The sequence below is a fragment of the Malaclemys terrapin genome, chromosome 14 (genome assembly GCF_027887155.1).
Source record: "Malaclemys terrapin pileata isolate rMalTer1 chromosome 14, rMalTer1.hap1, whole genome shotgun sequence".
Classification (NCBI taxonomy): domain Eukaryota; kingdom Metazoa; phylum Chordata; order Testudines; family Emydidae; genus Malaclemys; species Malaclemys terrapin.
In genome coordinates, this window is record NC_071518.1 from 5,770,547 (window position 1) to 5,796,015 (window position 25,469).

The window sequence follows — 25,469 nt, forward strand, 5'->3', positions numbered from 1 at the left end:
GTCTTCCAACAGTGGTTGGTGCCAGATACTTCAGAGGGAATAAACAGAACCGGGCAATTATGGAGTGATCCATCCTGTCGTCCTGTCCCAGCTTCTGGCAGTCAGAGGTTTAGGGACATCCAAAGCATGGCATTGCATCCCTGACCATCTTGGCTAATAGCCATCAATGGACCTATCTTCCATGAACTTATCTGTACTGTTTGCAGTATATTAGTGCCCGTAGTCCCCAAAAAGGATCTATTCGGGCCCACTGTGATAGGTATGTACACACACATACTAAGATTCAGTCACGCCCTGGAGGAGTTTTTAAAAATGCAGTACAACAGGTACCAGTTTGGCAAGTTTGGTACAGTATTTCAAATACCTTTCCAGAAAGAGATTAAGTTGCTGTTTTTGCTGAACCCTGAAGCTAAATCTGGTGCAGAGTGTTGCTACCTGCCTTCTGAGTGGAGGGAGCTGGGGCACTGTGAGCATATCACATCTGAGTTCTATCCTGTTCATGGGCTCTCTCTGCTTCTGGGTGCAATTCTAGGTGCTAGGCACCACCAGTGCTACCAGCAATAGCCTGGGACCTGGTTACTTGAGAAACTACCTCTGCCTTTTATGTTTCTTAATTTTTGTGACTATCTGCTGGAGCATTTTTCGAGTTGGTTCTTGGGATAGAACTCTCTAGGTCTGGCAACAAGGCAGTCTCATCAGAAGGACTCAAGGCTCAACCCTGCAAAAACCCCGAGCACTGTGATTGAGCAAAGTGCTTAACCATATAGGGTATGTTTACCTGGGGATAAAAAATCCATAGCTGGCCCAGGTCAGCTGACTCCGGCACATGTGCCTTGGGCTCCAGGGCTGAAAAACTGCCATGTAGATGTTCAGGCTCGGGCTCCAGCCCACGCCCAAATGTCTACACAGCAATTTTTTGTCCTGCAGCCCAAGGCCCTTAACTTCAAGTACATGCAGTCCCAGCAATATGACACACATATTAATGACTTCAATAGGGATTATTCATGTATTTAAAGTCAACCACGTGCGTTGCTGCATCAGGACCAGAGTCCTCTGCACTTTGCAGGATCAAGCCCCTTACAGGATCACACTTGCTTCTTCTGACAGTTTCCCAGGGTTTGGTAGTTTTTAGGACACAGTGAAAGGCATGTCTGTTTAGACACACTTTAAGGTGTATTTTTAGATGGCTGTAATACATAGCAAATGATGCCATATATAAAGATATTTTATGTTCTACAGCAGCAAGTATTGTATTCCACAATATGAATTGATACGTTACAGTACTAATGTGGGAGGCGATTGGTTGTCAGTCACTAAAGCAGAGGGTAAGAAAGCTTTATATTTTAGGAGAGAGAATGCATTACAAAGGTTGCAGTCACACGAGAGGTAAAGTTTCCTCTACACCAAAAATATACTTATCATATTCATAACCAGAACTCAATATTTTAATGATCAACGTTTTTATTTAAAAAAATAAACTAAATTTAACAAGTAAGAAGCCATATCTTTAAGAACAAAGTAAACTAGGCTTAATGCATGTTTAATAAATCCTATTACTGGCACAGGATCAAAAGCTGGGCTACCTTTTTATTTTTGCCTATTTCCCCATCATCTGCTTTCCCGTAACGTAGCCACTCAAGGCAAATCATTAGCCAGATTCCTCCTGTTACCCAATTCAACTGACTTTATAAATATTCTACTGTGAATAAATTGGAGCCTTTTTAACCAAATCCCTTTCAGCTAGAATAAACAATTTAAAAATAACTTTTTGGTTGACTGGAGCTGGGTGTCCAGTTTGTTAATTTACACAGGGTAATTTCACAATTCTACATTTCAGCAGGATGTTTTCAGGGCATTGCCAGATTTTTCATGGAAATTAAAAAGCAGCGATTTAACAATAACTTTACTGATGATCTCATGGAGATAAACAAAGATTTCCAAAAGAAGAATTTTGAAGCAAAGTTTTCAGAAAACATGATTTAAACACAAGATGTAAGAGTAGAGGACTGACGTGGGTTCTAATTCAGTTTGACTCACTGTACGAATTTAGGAAAATCTGGCTTCAGCTACACTTCATATTTTTCTTAAAACCTCCCACTTTTGCTCCTGCACTGGTGCTTTCCACGGGAGGTAGCTCTAGTATAGATCAGGCAGCAGCAACTGCCGACATTTTAAACCATTTCATGTAGATCTGCTCGAAGCAGCGTTAAATGACACTATCATCGTTACAGGTCTGGCTGCTCCTCTGTCCTCTTTGTGGCCTCTCTGAGGTCTTGTCTACACTTAAAACACTATTGCGGTACAGCTACACTGCTTCAGTGCAGACACTACTTATGCTGAGGGGAGGGGTTCTCCATCGGCCTAGGTAATCCACCTCCCTGAAAGGTAGTAGCTAGGTTGATGGAAGAATTCTTCCCTCAACCTAGCTCTGTCTACATGGGGACTTAGTTGGCTTAACAATGCCGCTCAGGGGTGTGGATTTTTCATATCCCAGACTGACGTAGTTAAACCAACATAATTTTTTAGTGTAAACTAGGCCTGAGCATATCTCCTCCTGGTACTGAGCCTCCTACCTTTACCTATTCCAGGGCAGAATCCTGCAATTCCCCCACTCCTAGACTGGGCTCTGAGCTACAGTACCTTATGCATCAATTGTTGTTACCTAGCAGGTCAAAGTGAGTTCAGGCACCTACGGTTTTACGCTTCAGGTGTCTCTGACAGTGACAAAACAGCCTTCTTAACAAAGTATTGTTTATTTTGCATTAGAAACAAAGCATTTAGATAAAAAAAATTTTTTTAAACACCAGTCTACGTACATACCTGCCTTACCTACCTAAAGTCTTACCTACCCCTGATGATAACCTATGCAGGTCTAATTTCTAGGGCTGTCAAGCGATTAAAAAAATTAATCACAATTAAAAAAATTAATCGCAATTAATCGCAATGTTAAACAATAATAGAATACCATTTATTTTTAATATTTTCAATGTTTTCTATATTTTCAAATATATTGATTTCAATTATAACACAGAATACAAAGTGTACAGTGCTCCCTTTATATTTATTTTTGATTACAAATATTTGCACTGTAAAAAACAAAATATATAGTATTTTTCTATTCACCTAATACAAGTACTGTAATACAACTCTTTATTGCGAAAGTTGAACTTACAAATATAGAATTATGTTCAAAAATATACTGCATTCAAAAATAAAACAATGTAAATTTATTAGAGCATAAGCTTTCGTGGGCTACAGTCCACTTCTTCGGATGCATATAGAGTGGAATAAATATTGAGGATATATATTTGAGGATATTATGCTCTAATAAATTTGTTAGTCTCTAAGGTGCCACAAGTACTCCTGTTCTTTTCGCTAGTTCAACAGAGATTTTAAGAACAAATGTTAGTGAATCACAGCCTCTACGCCTTAGTTTCTGCCCTGGTAACAGGGAGTTATGAGCATTAATTCAGTCACATCAGTAAGGTACCCTGAGATCTAAGCCGGAGGAGTGGGGCACAGCAAGGCTGCTACCTGCCCTACCCTTTGCAGGACTGTCCAGACTTTCTCATCTTGCAACGTGCACGGCAGCATCTCAACTGTTGAAAAATGACTGCGCTGCGGTGGGATGCGACCTGCCACAACACTAGCGTTCTGGGGGACGAGGCAGCAATGTGCAAAACTTCTATTTCAGAGTCAGACTGTATGACAGCCAGAGGGAAAGTCAAAGGGACAACAGGACAGGTGTAGGTAGGGTGACCAGACAGCAAGTGTGAAAAATCGGGACAGGGAGTGGGGGTAATAGGATTCTATATAAGAAAAAGACCCTAAAATCGGGACTGTTTCTATAAAATCGGGACATCTGGTCACCCTAGGTGTAGGTAAGGCGAGAATCAAAGGCAAATACAGATGGTGGTACATGCAATGAGAGTCTAAGGGCCAGTGACAGACAGACAAGGGTGCCCAGGACTGGCCCTAGCAGTTGTCTACTGGTAGGGCCAGACAGACGGGGGGCAGAGGCAGACAGACCAGAGGACAGACTGACAGGATCTAAGGGCAGGGCCAGATACACTGGGCACAGACAATGAGATGGAAGGGCCAGGGCCGGACAGACAGAGGGAGATGGACACTCTACCGGCAGGGCCAGACAAGGCGGGGGACAGAGAGGGCTACAGGCAGGGCCCAGACAGGGAGACTCGGAGGGGCAGACGGGCGCGAGCTCCCACCCAGGGCCCCGAGGCTGCCAGCTCCTCTCCGCGCCCTCGGCTCTGGCAGCCAGGCGGGCTCGGGGCGGGCCCGGGGGGGGCGGGGCCGGCTGAGGCGAAGGCAGGGCCAGGCCCCGAGGATTGGCGCAGGGCGGACGCGGCGTTGTGGGCCCCGCGGAGATGCCGCTGCAGCTGCTGCGAAGGGCCCTGGCGGCCTCGGCCCAGCGCCTCCGCCCGCCCGCCGGCCCCTGCACCGAGCCGCGGGGGTCGAGACCCTGCAGCCTGGCCGCCTGCTCCTCCTACCGCCTCCGCGACGCCCGTGAGTCCGACCCCCGGGCCCTGCGGCGGCTCCCCCGGGCCATCCGCCCCAGAGCCCTCATCCCCCCCCCCGGCCCGGGATAGTCCCCCCGGAACCCTACACCCGCTCCCCCAGCCTGCCGCAGCCTCTCCCTGCTTGGGCACCCAGCTCTTCTCAGCCCCCGGAAACCTCCAGCCCCCCTGAACCGCTCTGCCCCAGGGCAGCCCCTGCATCCCGTCCCCTCCCCCGGGCACCCTGCACCCTCCCTGGGGGACTCCAGGGCACCCTGCCCACTAGGCACTGCCCTGCACCCAGGGTGGATGCATTCAGCCTCCCTCCTGGAGGTCTCTCACTCCCCCCATCAGATCCAGGCTCAGTCCCTTGTAAACAACCCTCTTCTCCTACCGGTAGTTCACAACTGGTCTGGTTTCATTCCTAAAAGCAGCTGGTTTTCTGCATACGTGCTGTTTTCCATTCCTCTATCAGGCGATTCGTTTTAAAAAAAGAAATCCGCCAACTTTTAATTATTTTGGCTTCTCCTCTTTACCCAAGATTGGTTCTCCAACTTACTGCAAGAGGCCATTTTTGAGGGGAAAAAATTGCCAGACCATCAACCATGTATTAATATGCAATTTTAATGCGTGTGCCACCAGTTCATTACAATGCTATGAACAGTTGCATCTTCGGTGTTAATATAGATGCACTGTGATCAGTTTGGCACAAGAGGTAATTGATAGCAGAAGTCATAATCTTCAGCTGTACTGTCATAGTTTGAGTCCTTCCAGCTAGTGAGTACTGACTCTCACATCCTTTCTTGCTATCCCAAACCAATGCAAAAGATCCTCTTTAACATCACCTCTTTTTCTGTCTCTGTTTAATTTTAAATTTACATTTGCAGTTCCACTTTTTTTGATAGACTGCCTGTTCTTCCAAAGTTACATAAAAGTGGCTGAGATTTACAGCAGCTTGTTAATTACACTTACTTGATTACAGTGTCCAGAAACAGTGTTAACAATAATAGGAGACAAATGTGTGCATTTCCTCTAGACGTGAGGTCCTGATTGGGCACTGGTTGACACATAAGTGAGCTGCAGTGCTGCAAGCTTCCTCAGGAGCAGTGACCTTCAGCAAGCCCAGGTTCTTGTTGAGGGGCTGGAGGGAAAATGGTTTAGTCACCTGTCACGTGAATGGTCTGTTACAATATTTAACCTTTCCTTTCACATAAAAGAAAATGAGGCTGGTAAATTTGTACACATTCTTTTAATAAAGTAACTGAGCCCATCTCACTTCCAAAATTTTTATGGTTAATTTTCAGGCCAATTGGTAGATTACCAGAAATTTGTCAGTGGACCTTCAGTAGTCCATTGACTATGAAAACCACTTCCCATTAGTCAGTTAGCACCCCCCCACTTCCCAGATCCAGGCAGGTTTTGTCAGCCTCCTCATTCTCATTTCCTTACGGGAGTTGAATATGATTATCTGGAAATTGGGTATGTGCATAGGTCCTAATCCTGCAAGTTGATCTGCCTACACAGTTAGTGGGGCTCCTTGCAGGCACAAAGATCTGCCTTTTTATTCCACGTTGCGAGATCAATGCTGATACTGTAATAAGTGCTTTAGAAGTGCTTAATAGGGATCCATTACCAGCCATGTGCCACATAAACAGAGAAGGGTGATGGGAAAAGACTCAATTTTTATGACGCCTTCCAAAAAATATTCTTATTCTGAATTGGCAGTTAACCTGCTGCCTCTGGAGCTGCGCTGATGTCAGTTGGTCATACTGGTACGTAAGCAGGCTTGGCAGAATTGAATTTTTTTTCTAATTATGATGATTTTTTTTCAATTTTTAATTTTTTTTTTTTCAATTTTTAACTTTATTTTGACAGTTGTGGGAGATGGGGGTAGGGCACTGCTGACTGTGGGGCTGCAGGGGGCTCCCTGTGCAGCGGGGGGGCCCAAGACACTGAGGCACAAGGTGTGGGGGAGGCTGCAGAAGTCCTGGCCTGGCAGAGCAGAGACCCTGGACGGTAAGGAGGATGACAAGCCATGACTGCGAGGGAGGTCAACCTGCTGCTGAAGAGTTCCTGCCCAGAATCGGCTCCACACTCATGGATAGTGATTGCAGACCTGCTGAGGGCTCCCTGCATGGCCACGGGCCTGGTGGCACAAGATCCATACAGGCACAGGTGTGGGGCATAGCAGAGACCTCTGGCCAGGACTGCAAGGAGGAGGATGATTTGCTGGCCATGGGGCCACCCCTTTGTTCAATGGCTCCTGCCTGGGGACTGAGGCATTCAGCAGCAGGGTGGCCTTCCCCACTCCTGGGGATGATGACAACGACGATGGCTCCGTGCAGTTCTGGCTTGGGGGAATCAATGCTTCACCAGGCCAGTACCACAGTCTTCCCCTCACCTTGTGCCTGCAGGGATAGGGTGTTACCGGCCCCACTCACTCGCTCAACCACCAGCTGGGAGTGTGGGAGCCATCCTCTGGCAGGAATTGTTCAGCAGCAGGATGACCTCTCCCTCAGCTGGGGGCTCATCCTCCATGCAGTCCTCACCAGGGGTCTCTGCTCCACTGGGCCAGGCCAAACACAGCCTCCCCCCACACCTTGATCCTGCAAGTAATGGATGTTACCAGCCCTGAGGAAGCATAGCTCTGTAGTTTTGCTTTCATGGACCTGCTCACTCACTCCCGTAACAGCAGGGCTACAGAGGGCTCCCTGCACACGGTGATACCTGATCCCTGCAGATACGCTGATTGTTACTGACTGACTTTTTTTTGTCGATTTCAGTGTGTCAGCTGAAATCCACATTTTATTGATAGTTATAAATTAAAATTGAATCCTGCCATGCCTATACATAAGCAAAAATTAAGTGGCATGACACAGCTCTATATAAGTTAAGTAGCGAAACAGAAGACCTATGTACATCTACTGACAATTGAGGAAAAATCTGTCCCTGACAAATGAGAGAAAACAAAATTGCTTTGAATAGGTTTATTATTGTGACAGACACAGCTATGAAGCAAGTTACTACACTTCCCTGGGTAAATCTGAGTCATACAAGTGGAATGTACTGTTTCTTGTAGACCAGCTAATGTGAATCTAGCCTTTGAAAATCATATTCTGAGGCACTTTCTGTCGCCAAAAAGATCTAACATATTCTGTCATAAATTCTTTACAATACATTAAAGACTGATTCTGGGTTCTGCTTCTAGTGCATCCGCTTTGGCAGAGCGAACTTTCCGTTTCTGGGGGCACTCGGCAGTCTCCAATCAACATCCAGTGGAGAGACAGTGTTTACGACCCTCACCTGAAGCCCCTGAAAATCCACTATGACCCAACCACATGTCTCTATATCTGGAACAATGGGTACTCGTTCCAGGTTGAATTTGACGATTCTGCAGACAAATCAGGTAAGGAGTGCAACAAGATCAGGTTGATGTGTTATTTGTCTGCAGCTGAAAAATCCTGTCCATGCCATACTGTAAGGTTTGTCTCTCTCTCTCAGTAAGAATCAGAAAACAAAGGCTGAAAACCAACTTAGAGTATAATCCTCTTCTAAAGAAGGTGCCTTTTCTCCCCCTTTTACGGAATAGCTTCTCTCTAAGCAAGGATTCACTGTAATCAGTATCGCAATGCATTGGTTCTACACAAACTCCACTAAAGCCCTGTATTAAGGGTTTAAGTTATGTATTGTGCAAACCTTCTACGCTTGTTGCACAAGCCTTTATGTCCTTCCTTTTGATTTTACCTCATTGTCTTTTTTAGGTAGTGCTTGCATGCATGTACTTGATTTAAAATTGTAATTCGGGAATTAAACATTAATGAAATAATCGGCTGTTTATCTGTTTGCGTTAACATAAAAGTAATGCATTTGAAATAATTAGCCAGCAAGGTGCAGTTCCTTTTTGAAGAGTACATTGTTCTGTTAGAACTATTTAATCTGAGTAAACTCTTGAGGAAAATAAATAATGCTGATTTGATAATGTGGTAAGCAAATACATGTGATCAGGTTGCTTTAAAAAAATCTCCACGCTCTACCAATAGATAGCAGCTAACTGCTTTATCTCTGCCAGATACATTTTTAAATTTGGACTGCAAATTCAAGTGAGTTTAAATTCAAGATATTACTGCTAAACTCAAGATTTTTCATCCTTGATCCTCTTAAAATCTATTTGACAAAAGAATATAAGTGCAGTTTTCTATTACGATTAGGTCTGAATAGAATATTTAATAACATCTATTAAGTTGTAGCAGTTGGTCACAGATATTGGATAGCATTTGATTCACTCTAGTTATCCAAATTGTCCGTGTGGAAAGATAATATTTAGAGTTGGATGAGTTCAGACCTCACCAATTAGAATCACAGGTGGTCTGGGATGAGTATTTATCCAGTGCAGGAAAGGCTTGACTCTGTTGTGGGGCAGGAGGAAAAGGCTTGTGAACATCTCTAGCTTAGGAGGTTCACAGTTTTAATACCTCTATCAGAAAAACTCTGGGGAAGGTGTCCCAGTGCTATATTCATAAACATCTTATTTCTATGATACCAACACTTTTTTTGGCTTATGTTAGGAGAGGGATTGAGAAAACAATCTTATAAAAGAGATCCATTATTGTGGCTTCTTCATAGAACGCTGGGTTCCCCAGGCTAACAAGAAAAGGAAGATTAACAAGTCCTGAAGTTGCTCATAAGCAAGTAACATTTGCCCAAATAATAGCATTATGGAAAACTTTTTTGCGGTGTTGGGATTCAGATGTTGGAGTGGAGACTGTCCCTGTTCTCACTTATTACAAGCACAGAAACAGATCTCCTGATGGAATTCTATTTATCCAGTCATTCTGAGCCATCATTTCCCCCTCAAAATTTAGCATCAAGCACCTGTCTGCCCCTCCTTATTGTCATAAACATTTGTGCATTGCACTTCTGTTGCTATTAGTAGAGATTTGCAAGTGTTAACACCTCATGTCATTTGATGATAATCGCTCCCTTTTTTCTGTCTTTGGGAACAGAAGATCCTAAAGTCACTCCCAAACTGGTTGTGCGTACCAAAACATCTCCTACTGGCCAAATTGCTATGCCTGTTATGTAACTACTTTGTGTGTAGACCTCATTTGCTACAGCTTCTGTACACCATTTCTGAAAGTCCTGTGTCTTTCCAGGTTCCTCTTTGAAGTTATAACAACCCATGTCACTGATTATTTCACTAATTTAATATTGTTGTATATTAATCCATCATCCAGGTCTATATAGAACAAGGAAATCACACAGTAGCACGTTCATGTTTTTACAGTGTGGTGTAATTGTATTAGTGTGCTAGTTACAGTGGAGCAGTCTAGGATAATTGCACTATTTAGAAGCAGCACAAGTTCATTAGCTATCCTATTGTACTATACTTAGTGCATGAAAACTTTAAGTCTGTTCTGCTTTTACTTTGACAGAGATTTTCTTTTATATACCTTTCAACTTTCTAAACTTCTCTCCCTCTCCCCCCACAGTCTGCTTTTCACTCTCTTATTCCTCCTCTATCTTTGGTTTCTCTTTCTGCTTTGTCTTCCTCCCAGCTTCTATCATTCAACTGCAATAGAGAGAGAGAGGTGAAAGCAACATGGATAAAAATGCAATGGAGTTGAAAAATAAGATTAAAAATGTTGAAGAAAAGTACAAAATGATGAAAAGAGAAGGGAATATCCAAGGTAAACAGAAATGCTGAACTCCTGAGCTGAGACAAAAACATGACTCTTGCAAAAGAGGAGACTAGCCCTGCCATTGGGTGCTATAGACAAGCAGAACAAGAGAATGAAGAGAACAAGGGAAAAAAGGGTGTGGGAAAGGTATGTAATGTACTGGTTATTTATATGCACCACTGCCATCTATTGGATGGAAATGGACTTATAACATTACTAGGTTTAAAGAACAGCTCTGTGTGAGTTTGAAAGCTTGTCTCTCTCACCAACAGAAGTTGATCTAGTAGAAGATTATCTCACCCACCTTGTCTTTTTAGGTTTGAAAAAAAAAGTTTAAGGCAGGCTGCTGCTGCTTTAAAAAAAAATAAAGAGGAGTCCCTTTAAAGTGTGGTGTTGTGAAACCAATCAGTATTGCTCTAGGCCATGAAAAACCAAAAAGTGTCAGTGACTGGAAAGGGATTGTAAACCCTGTTTATTGTCTTTGTCTATCATGTATCATAAGATTTTGCAAATAGACATGCTTGTGAATAACTTTATTTATGTGAGGAAACCTGTGTAGGTGAGTGGGGCTGTTCACATGAGTCTGAATACTCATGAATGCATATGTACAAATAGGATCAGGTGTGGAGGTCATTATAGGAGTGGGGTCTTAATTCCCTCCCCCCTCAGTGCTCTCTCATTATACTTACTTTGCTTTACTGTCTCCTTTGAACCTCTTTAAAAAAATGAAGAATGAAAGCTTTAATGTATTTTAAAACTAATGTTCAGTTTTTCACTGATGCAACGAAATAGCTGAGATAACTAGCCATGGGCAGGGCCGGCTCCAGGCACCAGCCGAGCAAGTTGGTGCTTAGGGCGGCAGATTGAACAAGGTGGCATTCCGCCCAATCCTAGGACGGCACGGCCGCTTTTTTTTTGTTGTTGTTCCGCTCCGGCCACCCTGTAGGGGGCAGCGGCGCGGAGGACGGGAGCGTCCTTCCGTCCCCGCCGACCGGAGCAGAGCCCTCCCGGCAGGCGGCGTGGTGCAGCGGGAGGGCTCCGCGTGGCAGCGCACCGCTGTAGCCCTGGCCACCCCCCTTCTCTCTCTCTCCTGCCTGCTCCCTCCCCCTCGCCCCCACTAGCCGGTCCCCCTGCACCTGCGCTCCGGCCGTGCCGCAGGTTTTTTTTTTTTTTTTTTTTGCCGGCTCTGGCCATGGGGTGTTAGATGTTAAATTGTACATCTTGGTGGTATACTGCTCCTTTAACAAATAATTGGAATTTTACAGTGTGAGTGGAAGTTTGAGGCAAATGCATGAAATTTTTCTAAAATAGACATGGCTCCATCAGCTGTTTTCAAGTATCTTTCCTTTAGCCAGGAAGTGAACAAATCACTATCTCTGTTAGTAATAACACCCTTGTATTATATAGGGTCTGATCCTGCTACCATTGAAGTCGGTGACAAAATTCCCATTGACTTGCATGCTGGAGGATCAAGACCATAGTCCTTTTATCCCCCCCCCGCCCCCCTTTACCCTGATCCCAGTGGTGTACAGAGGTGAGCAAGTGTTAGCACCCCTATTATGCACATGAAGAAACTGAGGAGCAGGGAGGACAAGTGACTTGCCAGTGGTCATATAGCCAGTCTTCGGCACAAATGAGCCATGTGACTCCTGGTCTGTACTCTGATCTCTAGAGTTGCTTCCCCCTGCATATAGAAAAATTCCTGGGGGAGTCTTGCATAGGAAAGATTTTACTCTGATAAGTGAGTACACCTACTTTGGAAGGCCAAGGCCAAGATGTTAGGCTGGTTTAACTACGGCGGGAAAAGCAACATTGTCTAGTGGACTGAACATGGAACTAAAAGCCAAGAATAGCTGAGTTCTAATCCAAGCTCTGACTCTCAGCTGCTCTGTCTTTAGCGACTTGCCTAAAGTTCTCAAAAATGATGAACTTTCATGATTCCAACTGAGGTCAGTGGATGATGTGGAGTTGTGGTGCTCACGAAAAGCAGGCCCAAGGTATTACAAATTGGGCAGCCAAAATCATTGGTCACTTCTGAAAATTTGGGCCTTAATCCCTCTACCTTAGTTTTCTCCTCCTCTGGAAAGAATTAATTCCCCTCTTTCCAAGAGTGAGGTTAGAATTAATTACTCTATACAATGGTTTGATATAAAATAGTAATTATGTACTATATATTTAACAACAGTAAATCAGTTTGTAAAGTACATAATAATGTTAGTTAATAGTCCGTTAGATGTAATTGGTACCAGTAGTTTAGCAGGTGCTATGATCTAGTGACTAGCAAAAAGGGATTTAGAACCAGGAGGATCCCGTGTTTTAATCTGGAGTGACCCAGTGGATCATTCCCACAAGGAAAAAGGGTAAACATTAGGAGTTCATTCAAAACCAGATACATAATTTGAGTTTTGGTGAGTATACCAATTACAAAAAGTCTAACGCCTACTTAAACTAAATTATGAGTTGCTATTTTAATAATTTAATAAATATGAGGCTAGAAAGAATTACATTCTATTGTGACCTAGGCCAATTCAAAATATCACTTGTAAATAATAGTCTAACTTCTACAAGCTTTGGATTTTTGCACATATGCAGACAGTGTTTAGACGCTTCCTGATTAGCATTCAAATAGTTTTCAACTACAAAATATCAACATATTTACAGGCATTTTGGAAATAGTTTAATATTGGACTGATGCTCTAAAACTTGTGTGTCAGTCACAGTTCTTGCAGAGTCACATTTTCTAAATTTCTGTAACATTTAAAAAAGATTTAAAATTGTATGTTTGCCAAAATGTACTAATTGTATTCGTACAATTAGAATAAGAATTTGGAGGATATTGATGGTTTGTATTGTCACCTGAGAAATTCCAGTATCTCCTGCAATTCCAGGTTTCATTGATCATGTCATAGATGGAGAGACTATTTTTGTCTTTGAATCCGGATGATGTAAATATTCAATGACAACCCACTGAACCGCTTCTGATGCACCTGCTCAGAGAAGGTGTTATGTATAGCCACCATGACTCTGCCAGACAAATCCTGGTTGAACTTGTAAAGATTCTTTCCCTTGCAGGGAGTTGGGTGAGGAAGCTTTGTTTACTGTATAAAATGGGAGGTCAGACATTAACTTTAACTTTAGCTTGAATTCATCTGCGGGCTAATTAAAGTCACACACTTGCCCCAAGCAATTTTGTTTAGATGCTTTAGTGACTTGAGCTGTAAAATTAGCTAAGGGGAAAACATTACTGTAAAGCAGTTACTGCATCTGAGCTTTCCTGGGTAAATACAATGCAAAGAGAGAAGAAAGTTGTATTATTTTCACATGTCACTGAGGCAGTTCTAAATCAGTTATCAGCTATATGTAACTGTTTTTCTTTTTTCTCTTTTTTTTCCAGTAATTATGGGAGGTCCCTTGGAAAACCATTACAGGCTAAAGCAGTTCCACTTCCACTGGGGAGCCATAAATGAATGGGGTTCAGAGCACATGGTTGATAGCAAAGTCTACCCAGCAGAGGTATGGGGAGGAATGCTGAACAGTACTCCTAGCTGTTTATTTGCATAAACAGGAGGCTAGAACTCAGTGATTCCAGCCCTAATGCTGGCTAGAAAGCTAGTACGGAGCTGTGGTTGATGTACAGAACTGCTACTTACCAGTAATGGTCAGTGCTAGTTAACAGCAAAGTTCAGCCATTGTCCTGTTAATAAGCCGAGAGCTGCCATACATTCCAGAAAAGCACATGGTCCTAAAATTGGTTGTTGGCTGCTTGAATGAAAATTCCAGTAACACTTTTTATATGGTATATGGCACTCTTTGAACACAGACAATGAAATCCACAGAATGAGTCCTTGGCATGCAGCAAAATGTCACTGCTGTTACTGTCCATGCTGCTTGGGATGGCAGGACTGGGTCTCTGCCCAAATCGTGTTACTCTCTTTTAGGGAAAAGAGTAGAAGAGAAAACATAGGGGATGCAACTAAGACCTGGTCTACGCTAGAAATAAATAAAGGTTGAGTCTCATTAGTTAGTGAGCATTAATATGTTGTTTGCAACTAAATACAACCTTTACACTGAATTTGGTGCTGTTTTTTGGTAACCTGGAGGATACAGTGTACCTATACCCATTTATTTAAGTACTTATATAGCTTAACTTACATTTATTCAGACTCTTAATTTTTATGTTTTGTTATGTTAGAAAATGTGAGGGGTGCATTTTTTATTTACTAAATGATCAATTTTTTACTTGTGATTTGTGTCAAACTCCATTTGGATGGAAATTCAGATTCAATTAAAAATGCACAAAAAGAGCATTTTAATCTTTTATTAAATAAAAATGCTGGATACATAAGAAAAAAGTTTATCAAAACATGCTTTGCATTTTAAAAGGCTATATTATCTATACTTAATGAATTAAACTGATTGTTTCTGGTCGGCATGTCCTTCAAGATTTTAGAACTGCTAGACCTCATCCTCTCTCACCTAGTTTTTGTTTATAGATTGGAAGAGGAAAACAAGCTTTTCCAACTCCCAATTGGCTTCTTAACTTTGTATGAGAGAGTCATTGAACTGAACTAGATGAACAAACTGAAATGTAAAAATCTAAAGACATCCTCTCTGCACCTGCAGAAGAGGCTACTGCTGTCAAAAGCTGGTTTAGCACTTCAGCAAACTCTGATTACAGGTGGGTAGCCAGTGACTTCCTCCAGTTCAGTGGTTTGACTTTCTTTAAAAGTTGGCAGCAGACATGTACTGCTTAATATTATTATATTTATTTAATTTAGATTATTTGAAACTTGTACATTTAGGCCTTAATATTAGTTGTCACTTTCAAATTTAATTTGAAATTTAATTTTAATTTGAAAACATAAACCTGTGTTTAATTTAAATAAAAATGTTTTATTTAAATTAAAAAAAATCAGATTTTTGTCATCAATTTTTATCAACCCTGAACCAGCCTTACCTGTGATGGATCAGCTACCTGCCACCTGAGACTGATCAGGTAGAGATCAATAAAAGGCAGCAAGTGGCTCAGTTGGTGTATAGGACAGGAGGGAGTAGTAAGGATCTTTCAGGAGATCATGGGTTAGTGGAGAAGGGATTATTGTATTGAATGTTCTTATTCGGAAGGGCCTGAACCAGACTCTGGGCATGGTGTCAGTCATTCCTGTGCTGAGTGGACAGGCCAGCAGTCTACAAACTGGTGTAAATACTTTTATACTAGTATAACTGGATCCACCGCGGCAGGGTGAGGCGGGGTTTGGCTGCTTTAACTATACCAGCATAGTTCAAGAAGTACTACTTTCTAGTGTAGACAAGTCTTAAGATAAGAGAACAGTGAATAAAGGAGGTGGGACCAGGGGAGAAAATACCCATTAGGCTCAGAGAGGAAAGTGTGACAGATGTGAAAAGAATTTTCTTTTTATTCAACGAAAATGGAGAGGGATTTGAAAATGGTTCTGTCCTCCCTTTCTTTCCCCCCTCCCCGTTGATGATGCCATAGTGGTGTCTGCTTATTTGTTTGGTAATGTGAGATTTATTAAAAACCAGTCTATGAATAAGATGTCAAATTAACCTCCATGTAGAGAGCTAGCACAAGGCGTATCACTACTTACGTTCCTTATTGAGAAGGCTTACGTGGCACTTTCAAGTTGTGCAGATAAGTTTTGTGCTGGGCTGGCTCTTCGGTTGGGGTGGATTTAATCCTAGGAGAGCTGTCTGTTCTATATCTCTCATCTCTTTCTCATAATGAGGGAAATCTTCCATTTGATTTTTAAAGGCACAAAGGGGAGCTGGGTGCCTAATGCAGCTAACGTCCTTCTGCACCTTTGAATAACACTCTTGTAATCTGTCACCCACAAACAAAATCAGTCTTCTGTGAAATGCAAAGTATGGGGCTGACGTTCTTTTGTTAAAAAAAAAAGCAACTAAAGAAACAAATACTAGTTTCAAGTATATTTTTTTTGTTTCCCATTTTGTGGCTTTTGATTTTTAAGGTAGCTGCTGTACATCTCAAATTGTCAAAGGCCAAATGTAGGACAAAGACCAGGAGGAACTGCATTTGTTTTTATTCTATTTGTCTGTCTTGTGTATGTGTGTGAAATTGTCATTCACTTGTATTTCAGCTGCATTTAGTACACTGGAATCCTGTCACGTCCACAAGCTTTGAAGAAGCTGTCATGGAGAATAATGGTTTGGTTGTCATAGGAGTATTTTTGAAGGTAAATGGTTACCGCATCTGTAGTGATGCATTTTATATATAATTTTTTAAAATTAAAACAGATAAAATATATAGACTTCTTTTATTAAACTTCTTGTGGTGGGTATTTCTGTAATGTGTCCTTGATGACTTACACATTTATATCTGTGTAATGCAGCTGGGAGCTCATCACGCAGGACTACAGAAGTTAGTAGATGCGTTACCAGCAGTTAGACACAAGGTAATACATATTTTTTAATGGAATGTTTAAATATTCCAATGCATGTCTCTATCCTTATTGTTAGTGAGTTTCTCAACATACAGAATATTTTGATAGTATCAAGGCACTAATAAACTCTTTATTACTGTCATTGATGTGTGTGGGTTGCGGACTGGACTGAGGTTAGGGCATTTTGAAACGATAGGGAAAGTTGTTGGATTCAAGTAGAGAAAATCACTAACCTTTCAGATGTACTTTATGTGATCGCTTTCCAATCTGCTTGAGTCAAGAAGAGCATGTAGACTGTATCACTCCAGAGGGGTATGACACATGCTTAGCCAAACTACTAAAAAATTTCCACATAGTAACCAAAAGCCAATTTTTTCAGAGAATCACTCAGTGCTGTAAAGAGAGACAGTCAGTGGTTACTATCTGTGATATTAGATTTTCTGGTATCCGTTATTTTTCTACTGTGTACATTTGTTAATCAAAGCCTACAGTCAGGATTTCGTATATGAGCATAACTTTGAAGTCTCTGCAGCCCCTACTTGCACAGTCAGCAAGCTGATAGTAAGGGTGATTTTATTAAGCAGGTGTGTTTCCAGTGGGGTCCTGCAGGGATTGGTTCTTGGCTCTATGCTGTTTACGCATTTTATCAGTGACCTCTTTGATTCCCTGATACAGTGCCGTGATCCAGTGTAGCATGTTGCTAGCTGTGCCTTTCCAGCTCGCAGTGTCAGCATTGAAAGTTTTCCAGTCCCTCTTGCAAATGTCCTTGAACCTGCGCCTACATTGACCCATGCCTGACCTGCCTCCGAGAGTACTGAAAAGCTATCAACCTAGTGACTTGCAATCACTCTTAGAACATAAGAATGTCTATAGTGGGTCAGACCAAAGGTCCATCTAGCCCCGTATCCTGTCTTCCGACAGTGGCCAATGCCAGATGCCCCAGAGGGAATGAACAGAACAGGTAGTCATCAAGTGATCTACCCCCTGTTGCCCACTCCCATCTTCTGGCAAACAGAGGCTAGGAACACCATCCCTGCCCGTCCTGGCCAATAGCCATTGATGGACCTATCCTCCATGAACTTACCTAGTTCTTTTTTTAACCCTCTTATAGTCTTGGCTTTCACAACATCCTCTGGCAAGGAGTTCCACAGGTTGACTGTGCGTTGTGGGAAGAAATACTTCCTTTTGTTTGTTTTAAACCTACGGCCTATTAATTTCATTTGGTGACCCCCAGTTCTTGTGTTATGAGAAGGAGTAAATAACCTTTTCTTATTTACTTTCTCCACACCAGTCTTGATTTTATGAACCTCCATCATATCCCCGCTGAGGCATCTCTTTTCCAAGATGAAAAGCCACAGTCTTATTAATCTCTCCTCATCTCTTCCTGTAATAGACCCTCTAATTTTTATATATATGCCATGAAAGCCCCTTTAAATAAATGTTGACCAAGCCTGCTCAGAGAGAACTTCCAGTGCATTGAAAAGAACATTCTACAGCAGCGGCCAGCACATTCCTCGGCCTACGCCGTTTCCTGCAACCCCCATTGGCCTGGAGCAGCGAACCGTGGCCAGTGGGAACCGCAATAGGCCGAACCTGCGTACGCGGCAGGTAAACAAACTGGCCTGGCCCGCCAGGGTGCTTACCCTGGCGAGCCACATGCCAAAGGTTGCCAAATCCTGTTCTACAGAATACTCAACTCTGAGTGTAAACACATTCAACATATAAAACTGAAATAATCTTGGGCCAACATTTTAAAAAAATAAGCATTTATTTTTAGGTACCCAAGTAAGTAGCCTGATTTCCAAAAGGCTGAGCATTCTGCACCTTTGATTGAAGTCAAAGCCCACTCAGGACTTTTGAAAGTGGACTTAAATGCTTAACCTTTTTTTTTTTTTATGGTTGCTCAATAATAATATTGACAGCATTTAATCGATAATAACAATTGTATTGTTCCTAATCTTATCCCTGTTTAGATTTTTCAAATATATCCTCTAGGTTTTCTTTTAGAGGTTAAAATATTTAATGCATGAATTTTCTTGGATTCTAGGATGCAATTGTTGAGTTTGATGTCTTTGATCCCTCCTGTTTGATGCCATCATGCCCGGATTATTGGACCTATGACGGATCTTTGACCACTCCACCACTTACTGAATCTGTCACCTGGATTATTAAGAAGACACCAATAGAAGTTGATCAAAATCAGGTATTTATCATGCTAATAGTTTGTTTTTTAATAAAGATGGTTTATTCCTTCTGGGATAGAGGAGGAAATAAATGCTCCACAGAAGGAGAAGTTACTTACCAGTAAGGCGGAGGACATAGAGATTGCTACCTGGCCCAAGGTCTGTCTAGTCTAGTAACCTGTGTCTGACAGAACCAGCATCAGATGCTTCAGAGTAAGGTGTAAGAACCTCACAGTAGCAGATGTGGGATAATCTGCCCCCCAAATAGGTTTCATCCTGATCTAAGAGATTGGCTTAAGCATGACGTTTAATAGCTCTTCAAAAATATTTTGATAGCATTAACTATCCAGAGAAATGTCTAATCCTTTTTGGAGTCTTGATAAATTCTTGGCCTCAGTGTCTTCCTGTGGCAGTGAGTGTTGTCTATACATGTTTATGCTTGTGGAATCCAGGCACTTGTATTATAAACTTCCAGAATCTTCTACAGAGTGCTGGGAACACACCCCCTCATTTCCCTTCCCCTTGTGCAAGGTTCCAAGGATATATTAAAAAAAAAAAAGGGGGAGAGTCCCTAATTGCTTTTTGGTTCCTTCTGACTGCTGAAGGTGCAGCGAGCTCAAAGCTTATCAGCTTTTTTTAATGCCCTTTTGGGGGATAGATTTGTTTATAGTTGGTTAGAGTGGCAGTCAGCTTTTCTTTCAAAAAAAAAAAAAAGGAAAGGTTCCCACAGGTGGACTATTTAGAGGCCACCTCAAATAGGAACTTAGCAGTTTTAGGTTGTTATTTATACTTAGTGCTCTAACATTCATCCAGTTCTTGTCACTGTGTATTCCCTGCTGCTCTTAATTCTAGTGCCCCGTGTTGCCAGTTTAATACTGCTCTTTGGCATGAAATAGAGGTGGAGAAGTTCCAAACTGACAGAAGAGGCACAGAGATTAGGAGCAGCAAGAGGCTAAAATTACAGTTTTCGCTGGCACTCTTCAGTATTCTCCACCCATCCAAGGAAACGCATCAAGAATGGCCAAATTATTGTGACATTAAAGTGATTGTTTCCGATCTAGGGAAAATGTGCCATTTGAATGACACATGATCTGATCTGACAATTCCTCCTAGTTTAGGAGGCACCGAAGGCAAATTCATTCATTTTCACCAAGTTATTGAGGATTTTACAATGACACATAGCAAGATTGTCAATTCCCAGTAAAAACTCCGTGGAACATTAATGTCCAACAATACATTCAGAAATTTCAAATTGTCAAGAATAGGGATATAGATGGGCATATGGCTTTATTTTACACAAGGGGGAATGCCAGAGTTAGTGGCTTGAAAGGAAGAGAAAGGTATAACAGAGCAAAGAAGAAAACTTTAATTGGAGGTATAGTGTGTTCTCTTTTTCAATTCAGACTCTTCTGTACTGTCTCTTCCCTTTCTCTCCCTAAAATCCCATCCCTTCTGATAGAGAACAGGTCACTACAGTTCCCTTGTGGGCTTTAAAGAAACTATGCTAAAAACCTCATCTGCTGCATGCCTGGGTTTTGAGAGCTAGCAGCAACACATGTGACTGTTGCTGAAACTTACTGTTTCCCACGCATCAACATGTGTGTGTCTGAATTAGGAGAACAGACCTTGCAGGCAGGATGTAATCTAAGAAGGCTGAAGTACAGAAAGATTTATATAAAGGTGGTGCATATGCAACCCGTGAATACTCAGCACTCCTCACTGTCTCGGGGTTGGCAAGAAGTTAAAAGTGAATAAAGACGTAGTTCATCTGAAGATGACAGATGATTGGCAGTTCATATCTTGTATTGATATAGTTGAGAACATGATCTTTACCAGCAGGTGGTAAAGAGATGCTGCAAGTTAATGCCAAAACCTCTCAGTACTTGAGTTTAGTGTGAGCTCTGATAGGATCACTCAGGTTTAGAAACTGTATTCCTTTTACTCTGGTTGTTCTTCGGACTGCTAAGTCACTCATATTCACCATTTGCCATTCCCAGCTTGAGGAGTTTCGGATGCTGCTCTTTACCTCAGCTGGGGAGGAAGAAAAGAGGATGGTAGACAACTTCCGCCCGCTTCAGCCACTAATGAATCGGACCGTCCGTTCATCCTTCCGAAACCACCACCTACTGAACATTGAAACAAGACCCAGCGAACTTGCCCACCAACATAGCCCATAGGATAGCCTAAAAAGAGACCTTACATGTTACAATATCTAAAAGTTACTAACAGACACTTTATTTTTTAAAATTCTGTATGTAGTGTGTGTGTACACTATAGAATTTCATGGTCAGTCGTTTAAAGGGATTTGGAGTTTACTGCTTGGCATTTTACCTTCAGTGGGTCATCTTTTCTGTAGAAGTACATACTTATTTTTTACCAAACTTTTAAAGCAAGTAGCAATAACTCATAACATGTATCAGGGGTTATTTTAAGAATTTAAAGCAAAATAAGGGAGTGAGGTTTCACCGCCCTATCCCATGTCATAGTTTGTATCTCATGAAACACTTTTGCTTAAAAACTTCTTTTCAAACTAATAACCCCAACAGAGCAACAATAGCAGATTGGGGGCACAAAAAGAAGTCTCTCATAGATAACAGATCATGTCCACTTTAGGATTACTTCGGGGATTACAGCTTTCTATAGGCAAAAAGAAAATGGATATGCTTTGTAAAGATTGAAAACAGTTTCTTGAGGAACGTGACACTTATCCTAAAGAATGGTCCAGATGGCCTTTTTTTATCTACCTCTGCTAGCCATAGTTTTCTCTATATTCATCATGTTTCACTTACGTTGTATGTTTTACTTTGTTTAATGTCCATCATATGGGTGAAATTTGTGTACAAATGGCTAAGTAACTCTTCGTTTCTGATGGAAACGAAGTCTGTCTTTAGACCATAGAAGTGATATGGAGTAGATTTGTTGAAGTCATTTTGGAGAACAAATGAGAAATCTTGACCTTAGCTAGTAAATGGGAAAGACTCCAATAATTGAGGTCACTCAAGTGTGAGTGAGATCAGTACATTAGCCCTTCAATGCTAGATTTTGAGCCTTATGGCAAGTTTGCATATTTGGTTGGAAAACCCTTTGGGGTGGAGGGGTGGGAGGCTCTGTTTATTTTGAGTGTGGGCTTTTGCCTAGCTCATTTGAGTGCCTTATTGTTGTCCATGCTTCCTTCATTAACCCTGCCTCTAGCTGATTGCCTTTTTGCCTTGAGAATGAAATTTCCCCCATCTGCCTTAAAGTGTGGTTCTATTCTAAAATGCAACTGTGTGTAAATGGCTCTTCTCGTTCCCTAGATCTGCTCTCCTGTGTATAGGCAGATCAGATCTGGGCACTGAAGCGCTACAGATAGGTTTTCACATCTGTTAGCCCTTCAAAGCCCCCACAGCTAGGTGGGATTGAACTGGATTCCATTCCTTCTTTTGCATCATCAACAGAACGCTTTATTAACTTTCAATCACTTGTAACTGAAAACAGTGGCTGGCACAGATGTCACTGAGGGCATCATCTAAATACCATGGGGCTGAAAGGAGTAACTGATGCCATAATTTGGTCTGTAGAACCACTTATATGCATGATTATGCGTGAGAATGACAGATCCCAGTGTGACTCTTGGAGATAAGGTGAAGTTGCTGGACTCAAAGCTAGGAAAAGTGAGACAAGGTGGATGAGGTAATATCTTTTGTTGGACCAACTTCTGTTGGTGAGAGAAACACGCTTTCAAGCTACAAGAACTGCTCGTCAGGTCTGGGAAAAGTACTCAGTGTAACTTGAAAGCTTGTCTCTTTCACTAACAGTCGTTGGTTCAATAAAAGATATTCCCTCACCCACCTTGTCTCTCTCCTGTTCTAGGACCAACACTGCTACAACAACAGTGCAAACAAGCTAGGAAAAGCATCATTTTGCTCTTTAAACTGAGCATACTTGACCTGGATTCATTGAAAGTGAACATGAAGCTCAGGAATGCCATTCCTATAACTACTTTTCAGAGTGGAACCACACTTGAAGATGGCAGTAACTTTGAATCAGTCATTGAAAGGTATCTTTTATACCTTGCCAGACCACGGCCACTCTCCCAGTAAAAAGAACAGGAGTACTAGTGGCATAAGGTGCCACAAGTACTCCTGTTCTTTTTGCGGATACAGACTAACACGGCTGCTACTCTGAAATCTCCCAGTAAGGTAGTGATATTTAAACTGTTAGAAATGGCTAACTATGGTATTCTGTAATCTTAATAATGCTGCTTTTACATTTAAAGGCTAGCGATGACTAGGATTCTATAAGTAAATAAATCTTAAGAACATAAGACCAGCCATACTGGGTCAGACCAAAGGTCCATCTAGCCCAGGACCCTGTCTTCTGACAGTGGCCAATGCCAGGTGCCCCAGAGGGAATGAACAGAACAGGTAATCATCAACTGATCCATCCTGTCGCCCATTCCCAGCTTCTGGCAAACGGAGGCTAGGGACCCCATCCCTGCCCATCCTGGCTAATAGCCATTGATGGACCTATCCTCCATGAATTTATCTAGTTCTTTTTTGAATGTATCTTAAATGTATCTGAAATATTCATATGGGTATAGTGGGGAGAAGTGATTGTAAAATGTTCTTTCTGGTAGAAAAACGGAGTGAGTGTTACTTTGAAATAAGTAGGAACCCTACAATCACCTCTGTAAGTTACTTTTCTGACTAGTTACTGATATAAATTATTTTTTTTTTTTTTTTTTTAAGTCACTGACAGTGGAATGGATTTTGCAGGTTTTAGATAATTTCATACCCAGGACTTAAGCATTTTAGTTTCCTTGATGAGTTATCAGCAAGTTCTTGTTCTCTTTTGATTTGCAAAGATTATTTCACTAGTTCATACAGTTTTCATGATACACATAGATGCAAAATACATTTTGTTCTTTGGGGGTATCGTAAACATGTGCACACATACCAGTTATACAGATAATAAGCTGCAGTCAGGAGGTACATTTCAGTTAGATATTCTATGCTCTGATGAGGGTAAAATATCTGGAAACAGATTTCAGTATTAAAGACTCTTGTTACATTTTCTTAGCACAATAAACAAGTTTTTTTTACAGGGATTTTTCTGTTAGTTTCACTACAACTTGTGTCTGCATCTGTGTTTACATGTTCATATGGTTTTGTGTGTCTGTGGCAAGGAAAGAATAATATTTAAATTACAGGGTAAATTGTCACCTGTTCATGCAATTAGCAGAAGCTTGACTTTTATTTTGTACATGTCTGGTGATTATATCAGTCTTGCAAAATTGTATTCACCCAGGAAGAGTGGTTCTTTTAGGAATAGCAAGTGGGACATCAGCCTTTCCCCTCATTTCTCCATCATCATGGTAAAAAGCAAATGATTTGATGTGTTAGCTAATAGTGGGTAATTACATTTCATGATGACTTTGCAGGCTTGCGTTAAGTCTGACAGATGTCCACATAGTTATCTTAAGGCTTAACTTACTTTAGGTCGCACAGTGTAAAGAGGTGTGAATATATAATGACTTGTATGATGACCGTTTTAATTATTTAATATGGCTGTAATTAAAAGTTTCCACATTTTTGGGAAATGTGCAGCTTATACTCCTAGGAACTGGTGGATGAGAGGACTTCTATGGCACTAATTTACCGCAGGGTAAAGATGACCTTGGAATTGGTGGTATTGAGATAGGGAAGGTTGGATCATAACTGCAGGGCAGTACCTGTCCAGTCTTACTGTCACACTTTTGCGCAGTAAGAGGGCAAACTCAGCACAGGGAGTATTATTGTGAGTTAGGTATCACTCTGATAAAAACCTAGCTGTCTGGTGGCTTCATAATGTTAGAATGTATTTGCAACAAAATATTGACTACATTCCAGAATTCTCAGGCCACTACGTGTGATTGACTTATGCTTGAGCTGCATTGTTTTTTACCTCAAATCTTGGCAAAGAGAATCCTTCTTGCCTTGAAATGCATAACTATATGGGAGATTATCTTGATCTCTCAAAAGTCTGCTTGCTACCAGAGTACTGGAATTTAATTATTCATGTTAAGGGACCTTTTGGTCCTGGTAATCTTAGGGGTTGATAATGTACCTAACGTTGTAGTGGTTTTCCTTATTTAATCTTCATATTTGCTGTCAAGCTTGAAAGCCTTCATTTTTAACCTTATGTTCCTCATTATCTGTACTTATTTCCTTGGCAGTTATTGCACTGTGTATTTTTAACATATGTATGAATATATCCTATGCTCATAATTATTATTTACTTATAGAATAATCTGGTAACATGGAATATTTTGTGTGTTTTATTCTCCTGGGATAAGTGCATTTATTCTTAGTTACCTGATATAAAGTTCTTAGCTGCTGTATTTTTAGAAAATATTCAACTAGTACATTTATACACAATAAAATAATACAAGAGAATCTGCATGTGTATTTGTGTAACTAAGGTTTTTTTTTCAGTTCTGCAAAACTTCTTTCAAGAAAATAATGTAATTGCTCCCTAACAGTGAACTGGTTCATCATGTGTAGAGCGTAAGCAGATGTCAAACATTTTGTGATCTGTGAAGCTGTGAAAGACTCTACTGAACTGTATTATAATTGGAATTATGAAACAATGAACCCGGCTGTGTAGAAGCAGTACTGACTGAAGAATATCTAATGGTTCATTGTCCTCTTG

At 41.4% G+C, this 25,469-nt stretch overlaps 1 protein-coding gene across 2 annotated transcripts in view; it reads left to right on the top strand.

Annotated features, from left to right (window-relative positions):
* CA5A (carbonic anhydrase 5A) overlaps positions 1-25,213 on the top strand; it is a 34,115-nt gene extending 8,902 nt beyond the window's left edge. The window contains exons 1-7 of one of the 2 annotated variants that reach the window (XM_054048750.1): positions 4,320-4,524; positions 7,723-7,920; positions 13,587-13,705; positions 16,312-16,407; positions 16,564-16,626; positions 18,662-18,817; positions 20,795-25,213. In XM_054048750.1, coding sequence (XP_053904725.1) covers positions 4,386-4,524; positions 7,723-7,920; positions 13,587-13,705; positions 16,312-16,407; positions 16,564-16,626; positions 18,662-18,817; positions 20,795-20,974 — 951 coding nt within the window. In that variant the 5' untranslated portion in view covers positions 4,320-4,385 and the 3' untranslated portion in view covers positions 20,975-25,213. Of the gene's footprint in view, positions 1-4,319; positions 4,525-7,722; positions 7,921-13,586; positions 13,706-16,311; positions 16,408-16,563; positions 16,627-18,661; positions 18,818-20,794 lie in introns of those variants that run through there. The other variant, XM_054048751.1, reaches the window with a different exon arrangement.
* Positions 25,214-25,469: the final 256 nt, after the last annotated feature.